Here is a 15,141-nt window from a genome sequence, read left to right as displayed (position 1 = left end):
TTATTGCCCTAAAACCAAAACTGATTCTTTAAGCCTGGCAAATTAACGTTACCTGTAATATCTTTACGGCTGAAGTAGACAATAGATCTTTCTAGCATTTATTGCACCAAAAGATGAAATCATTTTTTGTTATAAAATCATACAGTGAAAGCTTGCACACCAGGAGTTCACCTGACATCAGTCTCCTTTTCCCTGGCACTGGGATTTCTCTGCGCTGTGGTTCCAGCCTGGGAGCCAAGGGTGCAGCTCAGCTGCTCTGCCTGCTGCATCCCAACTTCCCAAATGCACTATTTCTTTGAGTTTTTCACTAGTAGAACTGAGATCATGTGTTTGCTTCACAGCTTGTCTGTAGAATCCTCAATTTCTCTTCCAGGTTAGAGAAACCTCGTTGCGGCACAGTTTGGTTTAGCATTGGTGCAGATTGCAAACAAAATGCTCACGGATTGTTTTATACATCCCTTTGACGTTTAAGAGTTTCTTTGAAGTACAGAGCATTTTACCTGTGTTTATCCTTGTTCTAGCAACTTGCGGGATTCTAGTAAATCCTTTAATACAAATATTTCTCCACTGAGATCAGCTGTGCACACCTAAGGCTGGAGGCACAGCGATTCAGTGATCAGTGCCTGTCCTATCTGTGCCATTCCTCTCTGCTAGCGCAGCTCAGTGCCAGATGTCACCTGTAGCAGGTGACACTCACTGTCCTGGAAAACCATCAACTGTAAGAAGCACTTGAGCTATCGTATTCCTGTTCTTGCCAGCAAAGTAGTCTTGCCGTTAATATTAACATCTCAGACAAGGAGTAGTAAAACCCTATTTCTACCATGATTCTCTGTATCTGCCTGACACAAAAAAAGACATTACCTGGGAAGTTAGATAGATCCCTGAATGACTGCGTACTTCTCCCCAGCATCTAATACAGAACGCTAATGCACAAAAGCAAGGAAATAAAATCAAAACTAAAAAAAAAATTGAGGGCACCAGAAATCTTGCCCTGCCCACGTGACAAGCAGAACAGGGCCGGTTCCTGGATGCACCATGCACCATGTTATTTGCACCGGTGCAAAGTGAGGTTAGGGTGGGTGTAAACCACCTGAAGACAACTTCAGGACATTCTGCACTTCACTTTTTGTGCAGGTTACTCATAGAAACACCCAGGAGCTCAGTGCGGTAGGGCAGGGACAGCAGAGTTCATCATCTCACAGCAGCAAGTGGAAGTGTACGCAAGATTTGCCAGTGGCAGCGGTCATTGCTGGCAGCAGGAGGAGTGGCATCTGGTGTTCCTGGCCCTTCTTGCGATAGCTGCTGACCTCTGCATCCTAAACGTGCCCCGGCTAGGCGGCCTCGCTGTGACACTGAGCTGGCAGCTGGGGGTCGGCTCCATCTGCCCTCCTGCCCCCTGCACGGCCATCTTTGGCACTGCCAACAAGACAGAAATGCCCACGTGGCTGGAGGCCGTGAGTCCCAACGGCAGCTTGGACCTGGAGGAATGCCTGGCCAGCACGTCTGCCTGTGTGAAGTCGTCTAGTCCTGCCGTGAGATAACACCAGTCCTGGTTTTGAGCTGCCTGAATGAACCATTTGCTCAGGTTTTCTTGCACCTGGCAGCCAGGTTCAGGCCCAGTCTCCCCGTGGAGAGCACAGAGTACCCCAGAGTCAAAGCTGGTGAATGAAGTCAGACCAGAAGACCAAAGCAGGATCCTCCACCTCCAGTGGCTCTTTCATGTAAGGCCAAAATATGCTGCCACTGATGGGACCTTAAACAGATCTCCCCATACCAGCCATGCCATTTGCTCGATCTGTGCTTTGGTTAGCAGTGAAGTAGTTAACAGAGCTGTCAGCTCACTGCCCTGTGCCTGGAGTATCTCCTGACTTGGGGCTTGCTGCTGTCACCTCACAGCCCACTGATCTTCTCCAGACCCTTAAAAAGTTGGACCCGTCTCGGTTTGCTGCTTCTGAGCTGTCGGCGGGAAACAGTGCCTTTGTGCCAAGGGAGTGAGTCCTTGCTCACAGTAACTGCTCATAAAACCCTCGTTAGAAAAACCTTAAAAATCTCTTCATATACCCACAGTTGTGCCACTGTTAGGGCTGTGTGCCATCCTGGTATCAATCTTTTAGTGCACTCTGTTTCCTTTGCCAAGATTTTCTTCTTAACTATAAAGCTCACTTCAAGAGCGGTGTTTTTTTTCTAATTCAGAGCCCTCATGTTTAATACACAGCAAGGTTTCCAGGTCTAAGAAACAAGACATCCTAAAGGTCACCGTGCATTTTTCAAAATCTAGGAGGGTTTTGTTTTGTTTCTTTTTAGCAGAAATTTAAAACTAAAGGAAACATTGGTCTGCTGAGCTGGGCCAGTTCATCTCTAGCCTTTAGCAGGACTTGGGAAAGATGAATGACTAAATTCAGGGGATTTGTGGGCAAATACACCAGAAACCTGGTTTTGCCATGGAAAGTGTGAGAAGATAAGAAGGAACGGACTGTGTGCTGGCACTTCACTTACTTACCTCTGGCAGTACGTGAGAGGAGCAGGTCGGCTGATCCAACTGAGTCGAGCTATTACTCAGGGCCAGGAGCGATAGTCCTTGCAGGCATCGAGGATGGAGCTGGTACCTTCCACTGCAGCTCACTGGTAATTTAGGGACAGAGCAAATTTGACTTCTGCCTTGAGAGAGGGGATTTCCAGCACAGGACTGGCTCTGTGACTGTCAGGCAGGTCTTGACTGATCCTTCCCCTAGGAATGCTTTCAGTGCATTTTACGTGATCACTGGCAGGTCACCACTCGCAGAAGGAAGAGATGTAGGTGCCAGTTATTTTCAGGAAGGAAGGTATGACTGAAAGCGTGATCCTTCTGGAGTTCAGCCCATCCAGGCTAAGCCACAGTGTCCCACAGCTCGAGTGCTGAACCAAGGATCAGTGCGTTTGGTTTTTATTCTGGCATGGAGAGCAGTAGCCTCCATTCAGGGGGCTGTGAATACTCCAGGTTTTTCCATGTCACACTGTTTAAAGATGGAGGCTGCTCTTGTTTTGATTCTCGCCTGATTTAATTATATTTGCTTTTTCTCTTTTTATTTCAGTTGTGATTCCAAAGAGCCCTTTACCTGCCTCCGAAGTAAACTCGGAGAAACCTAGCATGCACAGTAGCACAAAGACTGTTTTGGGGCATCAACAAGGGCAAAGGCGTCGCAAAACAGGGAAGAAGCGTGGTCGAACGACCAAAGCGCTAATCCATCACCCCATGCCTACACCCTCCAAGTCAGTGGAGCCTTTGAAATTCCCCAGAAAGAGAGGCCCCAAGCCTGGCAGTAAGGTAAAAGCTGATGCTGATGCAGGCGGGTGAAAAGCAGGTGCTGCAAGTTCTGCCATGGGATGGTGCATGCGTGTGTTTGTGCACGTTTGTCTCAGCCTCTGGCTGTGTGACTGCAGCAAGTAGGAGACCAAAGGGGTATGTGGGCTGGGAATATCCCTCAGAGTCCAGCCCCAGAGCTGTAGAGAATGTCTGTGTCCTAAAGATCATTTCCATCAAGAAACTGTGTCTTTGGAGCTGCATTAGCTGTGAAGTAGCATGGCAGATGCTGTGATCATGACAGGATGGCCAAATGGTGGAATAAGCTCTTCCATCCATCGTGTGTAGTTAGCCTAAGTCAAGCAGAGGTGGCAGATCTCAGGCTTGTTATTTTTTCAGGATTGTGGTTTATAAAATACACACGTATTGATTACTAGGTTCTTGAGACTCCCCGTCATCACCATCAGAAGTGTGTCATGTTCCACAGTGCCTTGTCTGTTGGATGCAAAGGAGAGAGTGTAGTGATCATGGGTGGTAAAGGAGAGCAGGGATAAAAGGAGAAATATCTCCTCTTTTTCTGCAGAGGAAACCTAGGACATTGCTGAACCCAGCACCCACCTCTCCAACAACCAGTACCCCAGAACCAGACACAAGCACTGTGCCTCAGGACGCTGCTACAATCCCCAGCTCTGCCATGCAGGCTCCCACAGGTAAGGGTCTCGAACCGCATTCTTGACAAGATTGCACAGTTAGGAGCTGCATCAGTCAGAAAGTGACACACCAAGATATTCCCAGTTCTTCCTAAACCCGTACACCAGCAAACGTTACAATTCCAGAAAGGCTGGCCTAATAGAGAGTGTGTCAGGAGGAAAAGAGAGGCACACGAGTTCAGATCAGCCGTTCATTTATCTCTCTCTCTGTTTTGGAAATAATGAAGTCATAGGAAGATTGCAAGTCCATCTGGTCAGTGCAGGGACCCCTTTCCCTGAGTTACCACGTGCATGCTAGTAACTCCACAGCTCTCGAAGGGCACTTCTCATGGCCCATCGTGCCTAGAGGCAGTACGGTGTGCAGCACCTCTCGTGAGTCCAGAGCGCGAGCTCTCCCAAACCGTGTCAGGCACAGCTGCTGAAGCTACAGCAAGATGCAGAACAACTGCTGAATGACAGCGGCAATGATCTGTTCAGCTTCAGCCAGGATATTGAGGCAAACAGGGACAAGAGGGAGCAGGGAAGGAGTAGGAGCGGCGGTGCAGAGCAATATGCTCTGCTACAGCTGTGAGAGGTAGCTGAAGATGAATCTGGGCAGGAAAGTCTAATGCAAAGCTGCTTTTTTATATGTTTGGTCAAGCACTGGATATGGGCTGAGCCCTCTGTTTTCCCAGAACATAACTGGCCAATTTTCAGAGGAACCTAAAGAACCCAATTTCTCTAAAAAGTGGGGGCTGCGTTCCTTCATCTCCTTTGAACATCGCAGACACCTTACCTGGCTGGCATGGGAACCACTTTGCAGCCTGCCTTTGGGAGCCTGAGTGCTGGGGAAAGCATAGGAGAAACAGCAGCAGCTTGGAAGGGGAGTGTGAGGCAGGAAGATTTTGGAGGTGATTGCCCTCTATAAGTGGCTCCGCTGTTAGGATGCAGACAGGCAGCGGTGGATTCCCCTTTGTGAGTGATTTGAGTCTTAAAATCTCAGCATCTCTCAGGTTGGATTTTAGGCATCTTTTTCTTGCTTTCTTGAGTGGGTTAATGGCAAACACGTTTCTCATCTTGGCAGTTTGCATTTACTTGAACAAGAACGGCAGCACTGGGCCCCACCTAGACAAGAAGAAAGTTCAGCAGCTGCCGGACCATTTTGGACCAGCTCGAGCTTCTGTTGTCCTGCAGCAAGCAGTACAGGCCTGCATTGATTGCGCTTATCATCAGAAAACAGTCTTCTCCTTCTTAAAACAAGGCCACGGGGGAGAGGTCATCTCAGGTGAGAACTGGCCTGCAGCACTTTGCCTTCAGAGATGTCATTGCAAGAATTCGCTCGTTGGAAGATGTCTCTCCTGAAGCTTGGTGCAGTCATGGGCCAGGGGCAGACAGAAGATTTCTGTCTTTTCTTCCTTGCCAAACATCTGTGTCAGTGAAGCAACAGCTAGCGGCTGACTCAGAGGCAGAGCAGTTAGCGTGGCCTCCAGGCACAGCTGCTGGAGAAGGCAGTATGCAGCCCTGGTATCAGCCTGGGCAGCGGTATGCTTCACCTATCGTCCCCCAGCACTGCCTGAGCCCCCAGGAGGAGGCGAAACGGGTGGGATTTTCAGAACTCCTGATGGAAAGACAAGAAATACCCCAGTTTTTAATTTTGCTTTTAAGCCTGTGTTTACCTGGATGCTGGGAGTGCAGGCCCCTCCTTGAATGCCGTTCCATTCCCTCGAACGCAGCTTCTCAGGCGCTGCAGCCCCGTACCTGATGCTGGGTGCAGCAGACTGGTTTTAGCCTGTCCCGGGGAAGCGAGCTCGCCAGCGCTCAGCCAGTGGAAGGCAGTGGCTTTTGTTTGCTCTAGTCTAGACCAGTGATGCTGAGATACAGAAGCTGGCTGTGCAGCCCTGGGCGTAGTCTCCTGCCTTTGCTGGGGGTTTACGTGTTGGGCTCTGTTTGTTTCTGTCTCCAGCTGTGTTTGATCGGGAACAGCACACTCTGAACCTGCCAGCAGTAAACAGTATCACCTACGTCCTCCGCTTCCTGGAGAAGCTCTGCCACAATCTTCGCAGTGACAACCTCTTTGGGAACCAGCCATTCACTCAGAACAGCCACATGCAGCGCTCACACGAGTACGACCACGACAGGTATCTACCAGGTAGGAGCTGGGGCGGGGGCGGCGTTGTAGGGACCCCAGGTGCTCCGTGCCTTAACCCAGATTTTATCTTTATCTCAGGAGGCAGGCGTGTGTTTCAGAGCCCTCTCTGCAGGGTTCATTGCATCACACCTAGTGTCATGCAGATGCCCGCAGGGCTCTTTTTGCACAGGGTTCAAGTTGCTGTATTATCTGCCTGTCGGTCTGATTTCCATCTCTGCCTGTAGGTTTCTGCTCATCCGTGCTGTCTCGTCTTCCCTCCTCTCCTTGTCCCCCAGTCCTTCCCGCTTCCTGTAATCTGATTATAGTGACTTCATCCAGTTAGGAATTAAGGTGACTCTGCATGAGAAATAGAAGAGTGATAACATGTAGCAGGTAAACTGTAATTAGAAATGGAATTAAAACCTAGCACAGCAGTTTCCACAGTGGCTGTGAATCTGCTGCCAGCAGCCAGCACATCCAGCCCTTGGTGAAAGCTTAGCCCATTCAGAGATGATGCATGCTGCAGCAATCTGAGGCATAGGTGGCTTTGTTTTTCTTGGCATGGCTAACACTCCACTGCGTTGAAGCAACACCCCAGGCAAGACAGTTCATGCCACGATGCAAATCGTCAGGCTGCAAAATTGCTCTTAAGCAAAAGCAGTGGAAAACAAGACAACCAGTTTTCCCTGCAGTGCTGTATAGTTGCAACAACCCCTGGGGTGATAGCTGCCTCCCCGGGCTGGCTGGGGGGGAACGACTGCTGTAGGAATGCCAGTCGTGGCGAGGATAAAAGCTAGCTGCACCCTCTTTAGGTAGTTGACAAGTGTCTTGTGCTGATCTGCTCTCCTGTCTTGCTTCCTCCACTACCTTTCTGCCCCCCGAGTCAGCAAATAGCTGTTTGAGGTCTTTCCAAAGTTAGTCATTTGGATAATTATGGCTCTGACGAGAAAAGCAAGAATTTCTAATGTAAGAGGATAAGCACTTAGTAAGAACTGTTTAAGGAAAAGTTGCTAAGCATGAAGCTTAGGGGCAACAGCCTAATGCCACAGTGCTTCGTTGCATCTCGCAAAGCACCCATGCTCAGGGGAAGGGATTAGCAACAGTGTAAAGAGCATGAGGATCTCAGAGTGACTGTCCTCTGCTTCCTCCATGGCTGATCAGCTGCCTGCAGGCTGAGGCTGTGCAGAGCCATGCTGGAGCCAGCAATGCCAGGAGCAAGGAGCTGTGCTGTGCTGTAAGAGGAGGAGCTGTGGAAGTGGGTTGGCTGCTGTGGTAGGTACAGGAACAGCACGTCTAGTTACTGGGACTAGAGGTTACCCCTCTAGGGAACCCCCAATTAGAAGAAATCTCTATGTTTCAGTGTGGAAGTACCCTGTCGTCATGCAACAGAGCAAAACCAGAATGGGAGGAAGAGGACCCAGGGTCTGGGCATGGTAGCAGGCTTGGATGGAGAGGGTTCTGTAGCTCACAGACATGGTTCCTAGCCACCATGACATGTCAGTGGTGTCTGTGCTAAGAGCTGGGCTGCCTGGCAGGGTGGAAAAGTATAAAGAGCAAAGTCAGAATTCGGGGAAACTCAGGCAGAGCACCAGATATGACACGATGCTGAGACCTGCCCATCCTGAACTCTTCGTTAGAGTGTTTGCAGGGATTAAAGAAGGATTAACCACAGTGAAGAGAAGTGATAACACCTAGTCCTGTAGTTCATACTGATGTCTCGGGGATTGCTGGGTATCTGGTCATCTAACATTTTTCTCAAGCACCCGAAAGCAGATGATAAACATTGTTATCTACACATTACAGTGGCTTCTGATGAGGGCAAAGAAACAGTACCGGCGATTTTGAGAGGGTAGGGCTGGTCATGGAAGAATGAGGATGCGGTTGTACATCAGTTTAAATCACACCAAGTGTCAAGGCTGCCGTGGTCTCACCTTCAGCTCTGTGTGTCCTGCTTTGTTTCCTCTACAGCACAGGTGCTTGTGTGCCTGAATGGGGCTGGTTCTTCTGGAAAACGATCACTGGTTAGGACTAGGAGTTGGTCTCAATTCCCAGAACAAACTCCCTTTACAGGAGCACCACTGTGGATGCCGTGGAGAATTCGTGCGTGTGCTGGGGCAGAAGAAGGAAGGTCTGCAGCAGCCCTTAGGTCAGCTGCATCCTGCCATTCTGTCTTGCTAAGTAAGGCATAATCATGGAAATAAGGGGAAATAGATCAAGTTGTACACCAGGAAACAGTAGATTTGCAAGAAAACGGGAAGTTGATTGCTGTTAATAGGAACAGGGATGGGCTGTGAAATGTTGTGAACAGGTAGATCTGATCTGGAGCCATCTGAAAACATAGGACTGGACGGGCCTTCTGGACCATCAAGCCTTGGGTCCTTTTATTACAGGCACCACAGCATACAGTGTTGCTTTAATTAACTCTGGAGTTGGGGATTTTGCTTTTCCACTGGAGGCTGCTCCAAGGTTTTTTGCTGAATTTTTAGAAACTATGTTGTAGTTTCTAGCCCAAATTTATTCTTGGGCAACTTGGTATCCGTGTCTCCTTGTCTTAACATTGTCTTTTAGCTTAACTTAGTTCTCCTTCTTCTAGAAGTAGTTAGAGAGCAGTCGTATCCCTCAGGGGAGCTCGCTGTTTGGCTGCTCTGGTAAGAAAGGCTCTCTGCTCTCCTCATCTAGTGTGGGTTTGAATTAAACTTCATGAGGTGACCAAACTGCCACCCAGCACTCTGAGGAGGAGCTCATGGGGACCTGTGGTGCCACAGCACTGGCACCACCATGTTCACAAGAAATGTCTCTGGAAGCCGCTTTTCGTCACTGTATCCTTGTAGCAGGTGATGATCAACCCGTCCTGGTCACATACCCTGTTCTTCTCATCCATTATTGTCAAATTCCCAGCTCATGGGACAATGCTTCAAGTGCACATCTGCATTTTGCTGCTGGATTTACCTCCTTTCTGGTACTCTGTTCTATATATGTTTTTTCTGCATAATTTCAGATGTTACTTTATCTGGCCTGACATGGCAAGACATCAGCAGATTTCATTGGTGAATCTCTAAAATTTGTGCCAAAGTTATTAATAAAAATATTAAATGACACTGGGCTCAAGAATGATCCTCGAGAAAATTCATTAGCAATTGCTCTCCAACCTCATGTTCTCACTCAGTGCTCTGCCGACTGCTTTTCTCCTCAAATCAGATGTTTGTGCATATAACAAGGCTTCTGGTAATCCTCATGTTCTGTCTCAGCTGGTGGTTCTGCATATCAAATGCCTTGCTGAATTCCAGGTAAATGAGATTGACCACTCTTCCTTTGTGTGATAGATCAGTTATTTTCCCATGATAAGGAAGCTATGGGGTTAGTCTCCTCTGATGAACGCCTACCACAGTATGTGCCGTGTGTAATTGCAGTATTTTCCCTTCCCTTCCCTTCCCTTCCCTTCAGAACCTCTTACAAGCCTGGCAGTACTGCTGGGGTCAGACGTGAGCATTTTGTTGCCAAGATAATTTTTCACCTTCTTTTTTAAATGTTAGCACCATGTTTCCAGTCACTCTGAGCAGCGCGTCACTGAGTTTTGTTAGAATTTGCTGCAGCAGACCCAGGGTTTCATGTGCGCCTTCTTTCTTAAGTTACGTTTTGGCTTCCTCTGCACCCTCACGTCCCCAGTTTGAGTACATTCAGTTATTTGACTTCCACTTCTTAGTCAATGGTGTATATTTTCGTTCCTGTCCTGTTTCTTTTATCTTTTGAGCCTTGCCCCGGTGTTAGCATGGCTGCGACTGGAAGTGAAGGGTGGGATTTGTTTTACTGAACGCAGGTGGATGTCAGAGAGGCATCGACACCTGAGCTAGTTGGGTAGGCATGCTCTGCAGTCGGGGAGGAGGTACCAGTGCAGTCAGTGCAAGTTACAGCATCCTAAAATAAGGATGCTTGACTTCGATTTTTGACTTGATGAGATGAGGTGAGCAGACTCTCACTGACTGTAAAGGCTGCCTTGGGATGGCCAACAGCACAAACCCAGGCACGGGCAGATGTGCTTTTCTTCCTCCCCACCAACCTCCCAAGTTAGGTGAGGTGAAATATGCCTCAAAGCTGTCCCGTCATTTGCAGGCAAGGACAACGTTTTTTTTCTTTTTTCTCGATCTTTACCTTTCTGCACAGTATCCTCTCGCTCCGTTCCCATGCACTTGTTACTTCTGTAGCTGAAAACGTGGTCCTGTCTTTTCCTTTGCACTGTGTCAAAAGACAGAATGAGTTTAAAAGTTCACTTCATCCCTGTACTTGCATCCTCTGAGGTATACGACTCCATGCTGAGCAAGTCCTTTTCATCTGCAGTAAATGATCTGCTTGTTCTCAGCATCCTTCTCAAAGTGAACATTTATCCACTTAGATTTGGGGTCTTTTCCTCCCAGATTATTTCCTCACTGATGGTACATTTATGGCATCTCTTGAACTGAAGATATTTTCTTTTTTTCCTGGTGATCCGCATTGTGACTGCTGAGTACAGCTCTATGCATTACTCCATTTCTTTATTTTCTTAAAATTTGTCCTTTAAAATCGGAGACCCTAACTACAGACCTACTTTTGGTTTATCCTTACATTAATTTACACTGACCTAACTTCTGATTCCCTAGGTTATCTTCTACAACCTGACCTTCTGTGTTTGCATTACTTTTAAAATCAACCAATTTAAAAAATAACCCAAAACAAAACCTGATAAAACCTTTAAAAAGCATCACCTTTTGTTGTGGTTCTGTGACTGTTTGGTGAAGAAGGTCATGCAGTTTTACGTTTGGAGATATCCAGAGACATTACTAAGAGCATTTGTTTCTCATCTCTGTCTGGGCAATGAATGTTTCTTACAGGGACTTGTCCTGAGGACAGTATTTGTCTTTCTAATAATGTTGCAGTGATTTTACTCATATGGAAGTCACAGGGCCTCAGTATAAGCAGCTTATCTTTCGTTGCCCCAAAGAATTTTGATAGAACAGATACTTTTCTCTACCTTTGTATTTCTCTTTAGTCAACTAAATTGTGACTGTCTGATGCTTCCCACCCATCTGTACCTTCGTTTCTTTGTTTGGCGTGATGCATCTCCCTTGGTGTCCGGTCCCAGTCGCTCCCCGCCGTATTTCTGTCACCCCTCCAGCACCCGTTCCTGCCCTGCACCGGCAGTTGGGGCTGCTCCATGCTGTTGTCCAGCTCCCGGCATTTGTCTATGAGCATTTCACCCCTCTCTCCCCGCACACCTTGAACGCTGCAGGCTCACACGTGTCGCCCGGGCTCAGGGCAGCTGGAAGGGGCCAGCCAGGAGCGCTGGTGGCTCGCGTGGGCAGGTGGCGGCTGGTGGGTAACCTCTTCATTGCTTCTCAATTGACCATGCCTTGTCCAGATGGGGCATGGTCTGCCACCCACTGTATCGCTTGCCTGGCTGCTGTTCCCATCCGTGTTAGCACTTCCATTCTCTGTGTTCATCCACCCCCTGACACTTTGTGTGCAGCCTTTAGCCGTCTGCAAAGAGACGTCTCGCAGCCCAGCCTGACGTCTTGTCTGCCGCGTACAATACGGAGAACCCCGTCGTTGGGAAGCATTTGGAGAAGAGCAGCAGCGACAGCTGGGGCGCTTGAGGGATCCATTTGGGGAAAGATTGAAAATTTGAGTACGGTTTGATCAAGCACTGTGTATGGCACAGAGTGTTTGCAAATCATCCAAGGGTTGTTTGCAAATCGTCCAAGGGTTACATGCATCTGAAAGGTGAAGAGTGGGGAGGAGCAGGGATTGTGCGGGATGAGCCAAGGGGTAGAACAAGGAGAAATGGAATTAAGTCAATCAGAGGTGATATTTGGGGTGAAATATGGCAAAACGTGGCTAAGATTCTTTGTTAGGTTTCTCGCCACCCTTTTTTCTCTGGTAAAACTTGCAAAGCAAAATATAAAATGTTAAGCACTGACAGATGTGCTGGACTGCAGTTTTAACAGGCTGTTACCAGGCTGGCAATGCATGCGAGTCTCAAGTGACTCTGGCGAGACTGAATTTCCCAGAAAGTCTCCACTCCTAAATAGGGCTTGTTCTCTTTTCCTAGACAGAAGCAGTTCGTTAGACGGCACTCTGCAGGGACCAGGCCGGGGTACAAAGCGATATTCCCAAGATTCCCCTCCATACAGTGCTCCTCTCTCCCCCAAGTTACCAAAGAATGACCGTCACCCTTTGGAAGGTGAGCACAGCGTCTCTTCCCAAAGCTCGCTGTTTATAGCAACTTGTAATGGATACAGCAGGATTAGATTTGCCGTGCCAAATCGAGCCGTGGGTTTAGGAAGTCTGCTTTACTTTGTCTCTGGCATGGGTCAGTGCTTGGCGTTTCAGAGAGAAGTGAAGAAACCGCTCTATGCCAAGACAGGTTCCCCAAGCAGTTGTGTAAGGCATGTGGAATGCAGGGAGAATTCCTTCTAACCCTGATAGTCATCATCTAATACCATATAATCTGGGATTTAATTACCCGTATTTTAGCCTCCATTGCTATGCATGATATTAACAGTCATAAAACTGCCCAGTTGCTTCAGTCAATCTTCCCCCGAATTTTTCCATGATGGTTTGCTGCAGTGTATTGTACAGATGCTGATGTGCAGCTGTACGGCCAGGAACCTGCTGCCCTTTCCCAGGATCCCATCTTGTTCCTCACAATCCTCCCTAAATAGCAGGGAGGGTCTCACTAGCATGTGCTCCACCAACTAAACCAGATCAAATCACATTCTGCAGCGCTGCTGCTTCCTGCAGTGTCCGTCGGGTGACGCTGGTGCAGATGTGCTGTGCCACGTTCTCAAAAGCAATTGCAGAAATGTCCTCTTTGGTATGTGGTCCATAGGTGTCCCTTGCATGTGCAGGTGGGAGATTTCCAGGGGGTCCAGGTAGCTGGAGGACTACCTGAGCCTGAGCAGGAATCTTCCATAAATGCACTTCCACCTTCCCTTCTGTTGTGAACAGCAAACACTCCATAATGCAGACTGGAGATTCAACCTTACTGAAGTCTTTTAATTAATTGATGGTGAAATCTGCCAAGGTGTTAGTCTCAATTCTCTGTAATATGTCCCTGAAAAATTGCTGGAGACTCTTGGCTGGGCTCATAGTTCAGTGGCTTTGTGCTCTGTTGCTGTCCCTTTAGAATCACCATTTCCCTGGTTCCTGCTGGGTCTGCTGGGGTTGTGTTGTTGATCCCAGATTTGAGAGCGCACAGCCTCCCATGCACTGTGGTGTAGTTTTAGTCTCCATCCATCACTGTGCCCTGTGCTCTTCAGGATTACTGACCCCATATCTAAGCACAGCTGATCTGAACTTCCACCTTATGATGGACAGTTTCTAGTGGCCTTAGTATCTACATTGATTAAAATTGTAGGTTTGTCACGTAGCTGAAGCGAAGAACAAGGTGACGTGTGGGACTGTCTCATCTATTCCAGCATATTGACAAGTCAAAAACTGTTCCCTGAGGCCCAGTCTGTTTCTCACCTCTAGGTACACGTCCTTGCTGGTCTCCTTGACATTCTCCTCTAATACATCAACTGCTGCACTTAGGTAACCATTAGCAAAGCCTGTCAGCTCCTCCTCTACCGGCAGGTGGAACATGCAGTGTTTCACCTGTTCTTGAAGCGTGATGGTGTGCTCTAAAGATTAAGGTGCCTTGGTTAGGTGGTGAGTATCGTACACTCTCTATATTGTCAGTGAAGAGAGAAAGCTTCTGTAATGGGTAATTCCAAGGAGGAACCTATGTTAGGTAGTCTACAAGACTGATTCTTAGTCTACTTCAAAGTCTATTCAATTATCTCTTGGCCTTTGAATGGGACGTGCCACCTGGATGCCCAGAGTACTCCAACGTCTTCTGTAGAACTAAAGACAAGTGGGCAGAAAGTGTGCCTTCACATGAGGGTGATGATCCTGTTGGTGTGTGAACTTCCTACAGCAACTTGGTCTTGTTCTGTTCTTGGTCCAAGCAGGGGGTGTACAGGGCAGGGAGAAATGAGGTGCAGTTGCAAATTCCATCTAGAAATTAATTTTTATCCCACAGCTAAGAGCCTATTCATCCTCCTCCACCATGAAATTTAAGTACAAGCAGGAATATTTGCATTTCAGAGGGTATATTTTAAGAATATGAGCCTGAAATACTCAGATATTGAATATTTCTCGAGCAAGGAGGTACATCTTCTCACAGTGATGAACTCCCCTAGCAGAGCGTATTCTGGCATGACAGACAGCAGTACCTGAACAGTTTCCAGTTTGCCAAACTGAAGGCAGTGAGTAGCAGTGGGAAGTGTTTGTTCATCGTGCCTTTGGCAAGAAGTGAGAAAGATGAGGAGGGGGATCTCACTTCTTACATTGTGTTTCCTCTTGCATCCAGTGGCATTTATGTAGCTTTTTGCTAAAAAGCTGCAGTTCCAGCACAGTGGGGACCTGCTTTTCAAAGACTATCATTTGCTGGAAACAGCGGGTGTTTAGTAGTTGTGCAAATTGGATTTATGCTTGTGGCTAAACTCCATGTTTTAGCAGTAAAGCGACACTCTTGAATCTGTAGCACTATTTGTTTAATTAAACTTTAATTATCTGCTCCCTGCCTCTCCACCACTAATCGTGGCATGTTTTCCTACAGTGCTCCAAATGCAAGCCTTTATTTAAAACTAGCAGTTTGTATAAGAAAATCTACCTAAGAATTAACCACCTCCTCCTCACTCCGAAGCTAGTTGTCATGGGCGAAAGGATTCGGGATAGTGTATATGCCTGAACACAGTCTGTGTCTTGCCACTTGCAGAAGCATATTGTCTTCTGCTACAGATGATTCACAGGGCTAGTAATTATTCCCCCCTTGCCTTGTTTCCCTCTCCCCTTTCTGGGGGTGTCGTTCATCTGAGCAGTTCTCTGTGTGTTTGTATTTTTAAGAAAATCCTAAATCTCTCTTGCATTGACCCTACCAAGAAGCCTCCAGCTCTGCTGCAATATTTACAGCACGACCAAGCACTCACCAGTTGGGAGATAGGTAACCTGAGGGTGAACGTGCAGCT

General features: G+C 47.7%; 1 protein-coding gene across 1 annotated transcript in view; it reads left to right on the top strand.

Annotated features, from left to right (window-relative positions):
• The window catches only part of SCMH1 (sex comb on midleg homolog 1 (Drosophila)), a 55,898-nt gene that overhangs the window by 34,040 nt on the left and 6,717 nt on the right, over nt 1-15,141 (top strand). The window contains exons 8-12 of the mRNA XM_009286652.2: nt 3,072-3,304; nt 3,864-3,990; nt 5,054-5,254; nt 5,933-6,118; nt 12,180-12,311. Coding sequence (XP_009284927.1) covers nt 3,072-3,304; nt 3,864-3,990; nt 5,054-5,254; nt 5,933-6,118; nt 12,180-12,311 — 879 coding nt within the window. The remainder of the gene's footprint in view (nt 1-3,071; nt 3,305-3,863; nt 3,991-5,053; nt 5,255-5,932; nt 6,119-12,179; nt 12,312-15,141) is intronic.

Source organism: Aptenodytes forsteri, unplaced genomic scaffold (genome assembly GCF_000699145.1).
Source record: "Aptenodytes forsteri isolate BGI_AS27 unplaced genomic scaffold, ASM69914v1 Scaffold40, whole genome shotgun sequence".
Classification (NCBI taxonomy): Eukaryota; Metazoa; Chordata; class Aves; order Sphenisciformes; family Spheniscidae; genus Aptenodytes; species Aptenodytes forsteri.
Note: the sequence above shows the minus strand (reverse complement) of the source record. Positions and strands in the feature narration are given on the sequence as shown.